This window comes from Hipposideros armiger, unplaced genomic scaffold (assembly GCF_001890085.2).
Source record: "Hipposideros armiger isolate ML-2016 unplaced genomic scaffold, ASM189008v1 scaffold_714, whole genome shotgun sequence".
In the NCBI taxonomy this organism is placed as follows: Eukaryota; Metazoa; Chordata; class Mammalia; order Chiroptera; family Hipposideridae; genus Hipposideros; species Hipposideros armiger.
Window position 1 is genome coordinate 593,065 of NW_017732064.1, and position 13,566 is coordinate 606,630.

Here is a 13,566-nt window from a genome sequence, read left to right on the forward strand (position 1 = left end):
CAGCCTATGCCATCGCCAGCAACTCACAGCAGCCCAACTGTTGTTCAGGTCAAGCTGTTGTTCACCATCTTAGCTGTAGAGGGCACAGCGTCATTGGCCCTCATGTGGGATCCGAACCGGGGCCCTGCTGCTCAGAGCTGGCGTCCCAAGCCAGCTCTTAACCAACGCTCCACTTGGCCAGCCCTGTTATTGTTGTTTAATGACTGCTAAAGACTTTGAGATTGGATGCTCAGTGGCCATACTGAATTAAAAGCTTTCCAGAAAACTATTACTATTATTAACTAATTAAAGCTAAAATGATCAAATACTGTCTGATAGATCCTTTATATGAATTATCTCATGTGTCCAAAATGCTGGCTTATTAAAGGGGGTCACTGGGAAGCCAGAAAAGAGTCATTGTTCAAACCTCACCTTTGCTTTCACTTAGCGAAAGCCAACCACCTGTATCTAGAAACCTGTTACGGCTCAGAAATAACTGACTACAGGCATCATTCTTGCTCGGAGCTCTCAAACACTTCAGATAAACAGACACTAACAAAGATGGAAGCTGTTCGGGATGCAAGACCTCAAATGCACCAAAAAAACAGACTAACCAAAAATATTTGTCTTTCGTTTGGCAGGTGTACCAGTCTTGTTGTAAGAGGAGGATTGTGGGAAGGGACAGAATTTTGGTAGCAGTTTCACCTTTGAGAATATATCTTATTCTCATCTAAAGCTTAGATTACTTTGTTCTCCCTAAGAACAAAGTGGGAGAGAGGAGGTGGTTCAGACACGTGGAGGGGTTTATGACAGAGGGACAGCGCCCACTGATAGCCTTCCAGGGCGCATCCAGAGGTGAAATTCTCCATGGTTGTAAGCACAATAGGGTCTAAATTGCTCTTTCTTCTGACATGCCATTTCCTCTTAGAATGAGAATTGTGATCTTCCAGTATAAAACTCTCGAGATTTCCTTTTTATTCATCAGTCCACTAAATGCCCTATCCTTTTGCTTTTACCTACTGCAAATGCTTATTTATGAATAAAGACAAGTAAGTTATATTAAAATCTCTAAAAGCAAAATAACTGTGTCAGATACATGAATTTTTCCATTGTCAGGCCATTTCCTTTATCTGGATTTTCCTCCTCAATTTCCCAGCTCATTGAAATTCTGCCAGATCAAACTGAACCCCTTCCTCACTACCAAATCCAGAAGGAATCTCTGCCTCCTCTGGGCTTCTTTGTGCCTCTTTTAGAGACTGTATCATATACCACACTCAGTTACTTTGCTTACATCATATTGAATTTCCTATATTGAAACCCATTCAGGAAAGAGACCATGTTTTAATCATTTTTGTGTCCTGATCCCCCGTAAATCTAGTGTTCATCAGATACAGGAAAGAAAAAAAAAGTTTGATAAAGGTGCATGCTAGAGTACCAACAGATGTTCACTAAACTCAATAAGAAAAGCCTTATTAACTGCAGGGGGTTTTGTTTTTGTTTTGCTGAGGGGGTTTAGAAGTTTGAGGTTAGAGCTGCATTGCTAAAGATAATTTCAGAGAAGTGGAGCATTGCCAGATGTGGCTGTCCTTCTCCATCAGTCTCCCTAAAACAAGATTGAACAAATATTTTAAATTTTTTATTGGAAGGAACAGTACTTTGTTAGCCTATCTGGTGTCCACATATCTTGGTCCAGCCCTGTATTCAAAAGGCATTGATTAAATATTATGTTTTGAGTAAACGAACAGTGGTGAATCATCAATAATATTTTTAATTTTCAGAGATACTTTTACTATTATTTTTTTATTTGACAGACTATTAGTAATCCTTCTAAGCAAAAAGAATAATCTTATTCTTCCAACTTTGAACTTGGGAGGAAAGTTAATCCCTGCAATGCCCTTTATACAATATCAAAACCCAGAGCATTTGAGCAATTTCTCCAAATCATACAGTAAGATCCAGAAGAAGCTGGGACCTGTGCCGAGGTCAGCTGACCAAGGTGTCCCATTCTCTGTTCAGAAGACTGATACCTAATACCCCATTTTTATTCATAAAACCATGAAATAAGTAAAGTCTATTAGTCTTTCAACTAAGTCAGAAAAAAACTGCCTCGACTTCCTTCTTTCTAGAATGATAAATTCCTTCTCCCAAGATAGTACAAAAATCAGTTTTGGATGATTCCAACAGGTTCTCTTTCTACCTATAGACTTATAATCACCTCTTTTATAGGCGACTGGTGAAGAAAAAAATGTCAACTGTAGGATGAGTTTGTGTAAAAATGATTAGATATGTACCGTGCTTAAACCAATATGGCTACGGAGGCAGATGGGACTTAAACTTCTGCTTCGACATCGAGTTATGGACCGTACCGAATTCCACTAAGAAGAGAGAGAAAGAAACAGTCAATTGTCCGTGAAAGCACACATGGCTTAAAACAGTATGCATATCCCACAGGCCGAGAGGCTCTGCTGATATGATTACACTTGCCCATTACTGCTCATCAGCATGAGGTACACTCCTTTCATTTCCTAGAGTTGCCCAGTATTTGACAATACCTTTAGAGTATTTCCAAAAAAGAAATCCCATTACAGTGAACTTGAGGATATTCAAACTCTTGGTGCTAGTAGAATTTTGTTTTTATGAATAAATTGTTAGGAATTATGTTAAGTTTGCAAGTGTTGGAGAATGTAAGCTCCCCGTGGGCAGGGGTTTGTCTGTTTTGTTCATTGCTGGATCCTCAGCCCCTAAACGCAGTGCTTGGGTCATAAATAACTATTGAATAAATAACTATTGTTGGATGAAATGAATTAATGAATGAGTGAGTGAATCACCACTGCTGCCCATCTACTCTCCAACTAAATTAATGACTAAAAAGAAAACTGTATTCACTATAGTAAAATCCTTTTTAAAAACTTCCCTTCATTCAACCCTTTCATTTTCCAAGTTCTTCCTTTTAGGGTATTCTCATTTTGTTTCAGGAATTTAAGCTTGGGCAAATGTGGGTGATATGCTTGATGAGAGAGATGGAAATGAAAAGGCAATTGCTATTTGATGTAGAACATAAGAACAGTCGCTATTCCCTCTCCCTCCCTTCCAGATTGCACTGCAGACAGTCTGCAATAAGCATTGCTTAACAGAGGGTGATTATTGTCAGGGCAAGAAGCATGTTTTATGAGCTTATTCATTGCAGACAATGTGTAGTTGTCAGATCAACACAACCCAATTTCTATGGGTTCAACTTCCATAGCACAAAATATTTCATTGAGATACAGTTAGCTGCTGCAGGCTCCTTAAGCTGCAAATTCTTTTAAAATACACTACACCCCTTCTCCACTATAGGGGTGAAAAGCTGCCATGATACATGTCCCCTGTTCTCTAGATCAAAGAGAATAGGAACTGAGACCACCAGATGGTGGCTTTACTCTGCACTGAGGAGCTTCACTTCAGAATTTACTTAACACTAGGAATGGCAGGGTCAAAACTCCATAATGTTCACTATATGGAATATGCAAGCACTTGTGGCCACCAGTTCCAATACCCAATCCCCACCACAACACATGCTCACACACTTGCATACCTAAGACTATTTTGAAGGCTGCCCCATTATTTAACATGTTTTACAACCAATGTATACAGGAAGCACCCTTCCAAAACTGATGGGCGCCTCTCTCCCCCACTCCTCGGCCCTCTTTTTCCCCATCCTTCCCCTCTCTACACATCATACCAAGGAGAGAACAACAGGGCACATTCATTGTTTCCCAAAATGGAGAATTGTCAGTAAAAATTTGGCAACTGTTTCCTGAAAGTTAATTACTTTCAAATGCTTAGAGTTACAGAAGGCCTCCAATAAGATGACTTAACAGGGCTTTATGCTTATAATAGCATAATATTTCTAAGATGGAGGAGGTAAATATGACTAGTTCCATCTTATAAATAAACAAAGCAACAGGCAAAGAAATTACTGCCAGGAAATGATGAAAAATCATGAATGCATCAAAGAGAAGAATTTGTTCTTTCCCTGCTAGTCCCTTTCCTCTCCTTTGTATGAAATCTTATCAAACAATTCTTTATGAACTTCTTTTATAGAATCTCTGGGTTTATAAATGTTCTCGAACTTGTGAATCAAACACTTGGGATGAATTGTCACTATGCAAGGCATCCGTACAAAAGCCCCTCTCTTGGTGACAGCTTCTCCCTTCATGATGACAGTGTCATTCTCTATGAGAGCAGGCCACACATGATAGAAGACCAAGGGAGCAGTGAAATCGGAGTCATAGCTGCGCCGGTACCTATTTTAAACACACAAAATAAGGAGAAAGAGAAGTTAAGCAATTATGTGGCATAACTGGGCGGGGGGGGGACATCAGTGTAAATTTCCATTTCGGTTAAGCTCAGATCTAGATAAACATGGAGCCTGATTCTGTTATTAAAAAGTTGGTTGTAGGCTCTTAAATAGGAACCAGTAATAACAAGGACCCAACAGGAACTCACTGAGAACAAGTCACGTCAGACTAATCTGGCCCTTCTCCTCCCAGATAACAAGAGTTGCAAGTCAGGGAAATGCTAGAGGCCATGTGAAGTCCAATAGGCTTCCTACAAGATTCTTCATGCTACATTTGCAGACAAAATAAGAGCAGTATAAGTGGGTGATTAACTTAAGTAGGGGGGTTGGAAACTGGTTCAATGATCATATCCAACGTGGGGTAATTAATGGGTCAATGAGAACATGAATGAAGGCGCAAAGAGCTCTCTCTCTCTCTCTCAATCCTGTGATAAATCAGCATATTCAGCAATGATTTGCATAAAATATAGAAAAATAGTTCAAAGGTGGGGAGTGGGTAGGAAAAAACCACATGACAGTATCAAAAAATAGCTTAACCTGTTGAAACAATAAGCTGAATCTAATAAGATCCAATGTACTGTAGATACATTGTACTGTAGATATGGAGCTCTGCAATTGAGTTTAAAAAGCATTTAACTGCACAGATAAAAGTGATAAATGGCTTTAATCACAGCAAAAGTAAAATATAATAACAGATTTCAGTTGAACTCAAAATGAGTGAACAGTGTTATATGGCTGGAAAAAAAGAAAAAACTATTACAAATTAGCTGAATTAACAGAGAATAAGAATGGAAAGCATGTTAGTCTCCCTAGGCTGGTCATTTCAAACCAGGGACTCCACTCAGTGTGGACACTTTCTTAAGAAGGAATGCTCAGAAGAGCATGGAGGACAGGCCAAGGAAACCCACCCATTCATTTGTCAAGAAGTCTCAAACCCCGTTCATATGGAAAAAAACCTGAAGCCATGAGGTCTGAAGCCATGAGGTCAGAAAGAGGAGAATTAGAGTAATTGCTTTTAAATGTGTGAAAGGCTGCCAAAATAAAAAAAAAAGGATTAGACTTGTTTTGTGAAGTCCTAGCAGCAGCACCAAATGTGATCATTACTAGGAACTGCAGTTTCCACTCCACAGCCGACCAGGAGCCCAGGCCACAGAGAGCCCCACGAGGCTGCACGTTCCCTCTGATTAAAGGCATGTGAGCAGGAGGCGTGCCAGAGGGCTGGGAAGTGTGCAGATTCCAAAAGTAAAATGGGTGAGTATTTCCGAGTGAGACCATAATTCCTCTAAGGAAAAAGGAATTTAAAAAGAGGGATGCAGATATTATGTTCTGTAAGAGAATCAAACAGATCCAACTGCAGTGTAATGCTCTAATACTCAGCTCTTCCGCGAGGGGACGCACGCTGGGAGCAGCCATCTGAAAGAAACTAGAAGCTGGGAGATGGCAAGACTCTAGGACATGCTATAAGGCAATTGGAAATGCCATCGTTGTGTTTTTATAAGCAAAAGAAAGCTTTATGGTCTCCATCATCTACAAGCTGGTAAGGATATGGGGCTGCCACCAACCCGTAACTCTACAACCTGAACAAAGACCCAGAACTAACATTTCCTGAGCACAATACATGCTAAGCAGCGTCCTTAAGTACTTTATCTGAATGATCTCAACGAAATTTCTATAGCTTTAGGAAATAGGTATTATTATTATTATTGCCCCCATTTGACAGAGAAGAAACTAAGGAACAGAAAAATTAAGTAAAAATTTAGCTGCCCAAGATTGTACAGCTACTTAGTGGTGGAGCCAGGATTGGAACCCAGGCAGCTTGACCCCAGAGCCTCTATCCTTAACCATTAGCTTGGCCTCCTCCAGGAAAATCTCCAACTATATCATAATATCTCACAAAATTTGAGTAAAATGGTCTAACCTAATTTACTTCTTCTAATTTATAAAGGGAACATTTACCATGTAAAAGTTGGTAGAAATCTACTGTTCCTAGATGAAAGAGTCTAGAGCAGAGATTTTCAAATGTTAGTGTGCATAAGGAATATCTGGGTGCTTGTTAAATTACAGATTCCTCCGCCCGACCCCAGGCCCACTGCATAAAATGTCACGGGATGTGATCCAGGAATCTGCACGTCTAACAAATATCTTGAGGAATTCTGATGCAGGTGACCCAGATACCACATTTTCAAAAACCTGTCCTAAATAATGCAATAAAAACCAACAAAAGGAAAGACAAAACAAAACAAAAAAAAACAAAAACAATCTGATTAAAAAATGGGCAGAGAATCTGAATTGACATTTTTTCCAAAGAAGGCATACAGTTGGCCAACAGGTACATGAAGAGGTGCTCAACATACTAACCATCAGTGAAATGTAAATCAAAGCCACAACCTCACACCTGTTAAAATGGCTATTATCAAAAAGACAGGAAATAATATGTATTGATGAGGAAGTGGGAAAAAGGAAACCCTTGTACACTGTTGGTGGGAATGTAAATTGGTGCAGCCACTATGGAAAACATTATGAAGGTTCCTCGAAAAATTAAAAATAGAACTACCTTATGACCCAGCAACTCCACTTCTGGGTATTTATCCAAAGAAACCCAGAATTCTAATTCAAAAAGATATATGCACCCCTATATTCATTGCAGCATTATTTACAACAACCAAGATATGGAAACAACCTAAGATGGATGAATGAATAAAGAAGATGTGATATATATATATATATATACATATATATAAAATGGAAAATTATTTAGCCATAAAAAATAATGAAATCTTGCCATTTGTGACAACATGGATGGACCTAGAGGTTATTATACTAAGAGTTATAAAACAGAGAAAGATAAATACCATATAATCTCACTTATATGTGAAATCTAAAAAACAAACGAACAAAAACCAAGGTCATAAAAACAGAGAACAGATTGGTGGTTGCCAGAGGCATGGGGGATGGGTGAAATTGGTTAAGGAGGTCAAAAGGTACAAACTTTCAGCTATAAAGTAAATAAGTCATAGGGATGCAATGTGCAGCAATAATGACTATAGTTAATAATACTGTATTTCATATTGAAAGTTGCTAAGAGAGTAGATTTTAAAAGTTCTCATCACAAGAAAAAAGTTTTTGTTGCTATGTATGGTGACAGATGTTAACTAGACTTACCGTGGTCATCAATGTCATAATATATAAAACTATCACATCATTATGTTGTATACCTAAAACTAATATGATATTATATGTCAATGATACCTCAAGAAGAAATGAATTTTTTAAACAATAAAAAGTAATACACACTTGTATTTATATAGCACCTTTCTTTTAAAAAGTTCCAGAGAGGCTCCAGGTATTCATTAGCTCTCCCCAAGACCAATATGTTAAATGGAAATCATATTATCCCTCCTGAATCACATTTGACTGAGGAAGAAAATGACCCCAGGAGAGGGCCCTGCCCAATAGTACAGGGAAGCACATGGTGGGGCCCGGAAATCAGGTAGTGTCTGCTGCTTTCCCCACCCAGAGTTCTTTTCCCTAAATTGTTCCCAGGGAATAGAGACAGGGTCACTTATTTATAGAGAATCCCTTAGCTTGTACTATGCCTCTTACATGGAATCATTAAAAATTTCTCCATCAGCTCCAAATGCAATATCTAAGGGTGGTTCTAGAGTCTGCATTGCAAAGGCAATGCAGCATATCTCTTGGATGAAGTTACTGAGGAGGCAAAAGTCAACTTCCGGAGGGAATGAAATCTTGGGGTTGACATTCATGGCTCGGATCACATCCTGAAAAACAATAAGATGGCACACCTTGTTACCAACCTGTGACATGAAACTGACAATCCTAAGGACATTATGGCTTGATGGGAGGTGGGAAAAGAGCATGTGAATATAAACAAGTAAAGAAGGAGTACATGTGCTAAAAGGAGAAAGCCTCACTGTGATAAGGAAGGAGGAGAGATGACAGAGCACAAATGACATACTAAAGGCCTCAAGAGAGTCTCAAAAAAAACCTTAGTAGCTTTTATTTATTCTTTCCTTATCTGGGCAAGTCATGTGATATGCCAACACAGAACTCTCACTTGTTCATAATCTATAATAATAATAATAATAATTAATAATAATAATAATAATGGCTTGCTTTTATTGAGGGTCTACCCTGTGCCAAGCCTTGTGCTAAGCAAATTACCCTCTTTCTTTCATTTAATCCTCTCAAGAACTCTATGGAGTCATGACCATTGCTGCTCTCATGTAGATTACAAAACTGAAGCACAGAGAGGTTAAGTAAATGTGCACGGTCACACAGCTAGTAAGTGGCACAGCCAGGACGCAAATCCGCACCTATCTTTCCCAGAATCATTTCTCTTAAGTACCATGATATTCTGTCTTCCAGTCTTCAGAGCCTATTGAAAGAATAGAACTATAAAATTCAGAATACTTTTCCCCATAAAATGTCTAAGAAAGAAACAGCCAATAATAACTGGTTCTACAAAGTAAATTGGATGGTGCTCATTTCTGCTCTTCTATTACAGAGAAGCAATACTAAGCAATGAATGGATTTCTGAGTTATTAATATTCAACAGCAGCAGCAAACCAGCCCCAGTAAGAGACCCAACACTTACGTTTACACTGCTTTGGGAATCATACAGATCAAGATGACAAATAATATAATCCGAGACAGCATCCTCAAAGTCATTCGACCTCCCATAAGACGATGTCAATGATTTCCTCACACGGGTCTTGAAATGTCTGAATGCTATTTTAGCTACATGGAATGCCTCCTGCACATAAAAATTCCAACAAATGTATTTGGTGAGAGGAGGGGGGCAAAGATTCCCAGAGCAAGAAATGAAGAAAGGATGCCCATCAAAAATTCAACATCACATGGATCTTCTAATAACTAAACACAGTTGGTCAAAACTATTTTTAACCTGGGAGAACAGACACATCTCAATTTTGAAATGAATACATATATGACTATCTACGTTCATTAATTTCAAGACACTGGACCATCGTTCTGGTAATCCTGAGCGCAAGAAGCAGGAAGCGGTACAGAAGTTCGAGGAAATAAATCATCTATGGTTACATAAATACTGAAAAGGTGCTAGTTGTTGCTATGATCCCACAGTAATACCATATTACTGGGCAAGAAATGAGAGAAAATTATCAGTCTAGGGCTTATGCAGTACATAGACACACATCAGGTGTCTGGCATGTTATCTGGCATATAATTAATTCAAGAATTACGTATGAAATGCCTGTTATATAGTCGGCAGTGGGAAAATTTAGGTATACATGAAACACATGGCCTCTGTGCTCGTAGAACTTTAACCAAGTCAGAAAGTGATTCTTAATTATATAAACCAGGAGTGTGCAAACTTTTTCTGTAAAGAACCAGGTAGTATATATTTTAGGCTTTGGGGGGGGAGGCGGGTCACATAGTGTCTTTCTCACTTTTTTTTTTTTTACTACCCTTTAAAATATAAAACCGTTCTTATACTCTTAACTCTCAGGTGGTATTTCTCTTAGAAATACAGGCCAGGGACAGGTATGGCCCACAGGTCCTCATTTGCTGACCTCTGACATAAATGAATAAATACAGCATCAAGTTCAGTAGATTCTGATAATTCTGCTCCCACACCAATGTACTGTTTTGTTTTTCTAACATTTAACTGTCCTCATAATGAACTCAGTATCTCAATATGGTACTCAAGGAACAAATGCATTTGCTTTGGGATTTAGGATTATATATGAGCACTTTTTAATCTGCCATGCTCAAGTAGCTGATATGTTGGCAGCTTTAGTAACTATTCTTAGTTAAAAAAACGGAAGAGTTAACACAATGACAGCCTTCAGATTTTTCTAAGATTGGAAGGAAAACAATCAAATGATAGCCACTAGCAGTAATATATCCACTGGTATACCTGTGCCCATTTAGACGATTCAGTACAAATCAACTTAGTATGTACCCATTTGAGATAGTCCTAGAGCTATGAATACTTCAACAAATGTCTGGTAAGTGTCAATATTAATATATATGAATAGTTATTGATTGTGGAAAATGGTTCACCCTAAACACTTGCAATGGAGGGAAGGAAGAAAGGGAGGAAGGGAGGGAGGGAGAGAGGGAGGGAAATCCCACCCTCTTGCCAGACCTCAGGCTCTACCAGTCCTTTTAAGCTGTACTGTTAACCAAAACTTGTGCCTCCGCTGCACCCAAAGGACCTCTGGAGCGCAGCTGGAGTGTCACATACCACTGTGGCGATGTAAATGATCTGCTGCACGGTCTCAGCTTCGTTGATGCAGCGCCGTAACAGGGACTGGGCATCCAGGCGGGCCTGGGAATAGGCATTGTTGAACCGAGACAGGAGGGCAGCCTTGCGCGCCACACTGGACAGTCGGGCGCGATTCGGAGAAGGGGTCCTGATCTTCACCATTGCGGTGGAGGGGCTGCCTGACCGGCTGTGTCTGGGGCTGCGGCTGCGGCTCTGGCTGCGGCTGCGGCTGCGGCTGCGGCTGCGGCTGCGGCTACGGCTGCGGCTACGAGGGACAGGGCTAGGAGACCGGTTCCTGGTGGACCTGTTGGTAAGCAAAAATCAGCAGGGAAGCGCCCTGATCACTTTCTGGACTCTGCTTCTTCTCCCCACATAAACTGCAAATGATACTAAGGAGCCATAAGCCCCTGAAAGCGGGGAAAGCAGCTGCCTCCATGACCTGCTCACTAGGCCTATCAGAGGCACTGCGACTCCAGGGGGCCTCAAATGGGACCACAACCATGAAAGGAGACATGATATTTATGTGCATGATGAATTAGAATTGATAAAGCACTTTCACTCATTGAGCACCTCGACTTATCCTTTAAGCAGCCCTGTGTGGCCTACGTTGATTGTTGCCCATTTTACAGATGAGGAACTTGAACCTCAGAAGAGTTAATTGGCTGTCCTAGAGGTGCACAGCTAGCAGGAGCCAGAGTTAAAGAAGAGGTCAGATTTTCAGTATTTCATACCCCAACACCTTCGTAAGCATTATGGTACAAAAGCTTACACCACATGAGCTTATGGTATAAAATGAGATGAACACTGAACAATGAGAAAGAAGGTCTATGTCGCAGTCCCAGCTTCACCACGTCACAGCAGTGGAAGCGTCTGCAATCATTTCTCTCCAGAGCCTCAGTTTCACCCACATAATTTTTGCTCTATTTTGAGTCGGGGATGGAGGTTCGAAGATCAGGTAAGCTAATCATGTGGATTGAGATTGCAACGCACCATATCAGTGAAATATATGTGACTACCAGGCAGCCCAAGTGGCGCGTTGGTTAACAGCTGGCTTGGGATGCCAGCTCTGAGCAGCAGGGCCCCGGTTCGGATCCCATATGAGGGCCAGTGATGCTGTGCCCTCTACAGCTAAGATGGTGAACAGCAGCTCAACCTGAAGCTGGGCTGCCGAGAATCACCAGCGATGGCATAGGCTGCAGCCCCTGCTGCAGTGGGCTGCGTGTGTGGCCGCGCCAGCGTGAGTGGCTGGCAGCCGGCATGAGCTGCCAAGAGCCTCTGTGAGAAGCCGTCCAGAGGCCGGCGACCCATCTGCCTCACCCGAGAAGAGCGCAACGATAATACCAACATGGGCCAGTGAAGCGACATCCTCCACAACTAGACTGAAGAACAAAAGGACAGCAACTTGTCTGTTCCCCTTCCCCAGATTCCCCAGCACTGTTCCCCTCCCGAATTCCCCAATAACATCTTTTAAAAAAAAAGAAAGAAAGAAACATATGTGACTACCAAGTACAACCTAAATGATCAGACTAGCTGGCCCAAAGGAAATGGGCCCCCCAAAAGGGAAGTTTTGCAGAAGAAACTATGGGGCAAAAGGTAGTGCAACATGAACTCTAAGTGGGAGGCGAGGGGAAGACCTCATTTATAGCATTTGCCAATTCCACGGTGCAACAAATACTCCATCCATGGCCAATTTCAAGCTATCAATGTGATTGATGTCACTAAATTCGGAGTTAGGCAAAAATGCACAGAATCCATTCTTAGGAGCCAGAACAAGGCAGTACCAGCACAACACTGGCGGAGTGATTCCCCAAAACGAAAGACTAAGGTGACATTTAGGGAAATGGGGACGGGGGGTGGCTTTGATAGGGCATGGGGGGGATAAGGAGGGTTAGAACAAGGGGCCGGGGGTTAGAACAAGGAAAATGCAGTGACTCTGAGAAACATCCTACTTGGTGCTTGCTTAACACTAACTGAATAACCTGTCTTAACGTTCAGTCCATCAGTAGAAAGGAATTTCACAAGAACACTTACCTACACAGCCATCAAATAAAGGGAGCTATAAAAAGGAAATACCCTATGGCAGGGGTGCCAAACTGGCGGCCCGCGGGCCGCATGTGACCCTCGAGGTAATTTTTTGTATACTTGTCTTCAGTAGTTAAAGGGTTAACGAGGGAATTGTGTGTACGGTATTGCCTCGATCTCCCCTAAGCGCTATTTTCTTCATAACAATTTTTTCTATTTTCATTTTATTTCAGAGCATCGTGGGCCACAAAAAATTACCTCGAGGGCTGCATGTGGCCCGTGGGCCACCAGTTTGACACCCCTGCCCTACAGTAGAACCACAGCTGGTCATCCCTGGAGGGAAGGACTCTTAGGCCTCAGAGACCCTCATGTCATGGAACATTCTTTCAACACAGGTACCACCTCTTGCATTATAGCCCCACACAAATCGGGTTTCAAGCCAAAGAATTATCCTTTCTCATATGTCTCACTTGCATTCCTTAAGCCTCATCGTCAGCTCCAAATCAATTAGTGCCCAAGTACTGGCAATCCAGGAAATGTTTTCTCACCCTGGAAGGGTGCAGTTAGAAAAAACCCTTTACAATTCAAAGCTTCCCATATTGTTGGGGTTTGGGTTCAAGTATATCTTTTTACTTTGTTTTCCAAGCCAGGCTTTTATCACTAACAAAAGGAACTTAAATAAAAATGTAAGTGAGAACGTCTCAGACCTTCCTTGGAGAGCAGATTTTTCAGCACACAGAGCAGCGATCTCGTCCTTCAGCGTTTGGACCTGTTTCTCATAATTACGTATCTCTTCTGCGTTCTGCTTATCTGAGCTGCTCTTGTGGATGCCCTGCTGCTCAGATCTCCTCTGCTCCGAGCTTCTAGGCTCCAAGTTTCTATGCTCCGAGCTTCTAGGCTCCAAGCTTCTATGCTCCGAGCTTCTAGGCTCCCAGCTTCTCTGATCTGGGCTCCTAGG

General features: G+C 41.2%; 1 protein-coding gene across 5 annotated transcripts in view; it reads right to left on the minus strand.

Annotated features, from left to right (window-relative positions):
* SPATA18 (spermatogenesis associated 18) overlaps positions 1-13,566 on the minus strand; it is a 49,213-nt gene that overhangs the window by 11,722 nt on the left and 23,925 nt on the right. For 4 of the 5 annotated variants that reach the window (XM_019627129.1, XM_019627128.1, XM_019627131.1 and 1 more), the window contains 6 exons: positions 13,316-13,566; positions 10,566-10,890; positions 8,934-9,092; positions 7,922-8,097; positions 4,142-4,265; positions 2,271-2,354 (listed from right to left, as the gene is read on the minus strand). In XM_019627129.1, the coding sequence (XP_019482674.1) occupies positions 2,271-2,354; positions 4,142-4,265; positions 7,922-8,097; positions 8,934-9,092; positions 10,566-10,890; positions 13,316-13,566 (1,119 nt within the window). Of the gene's footprint in view, positions 1-2,270; positions 2,355-4,141; positions 4,266-5,434; positions 6,514-7,921; positions 8,098-8,933; positions 9,093-10,565; positions 10,891-13,315 lie in introns of those variants that run through there. The other variant, XM_019627132.1, reaches the window with a different exon arrangement.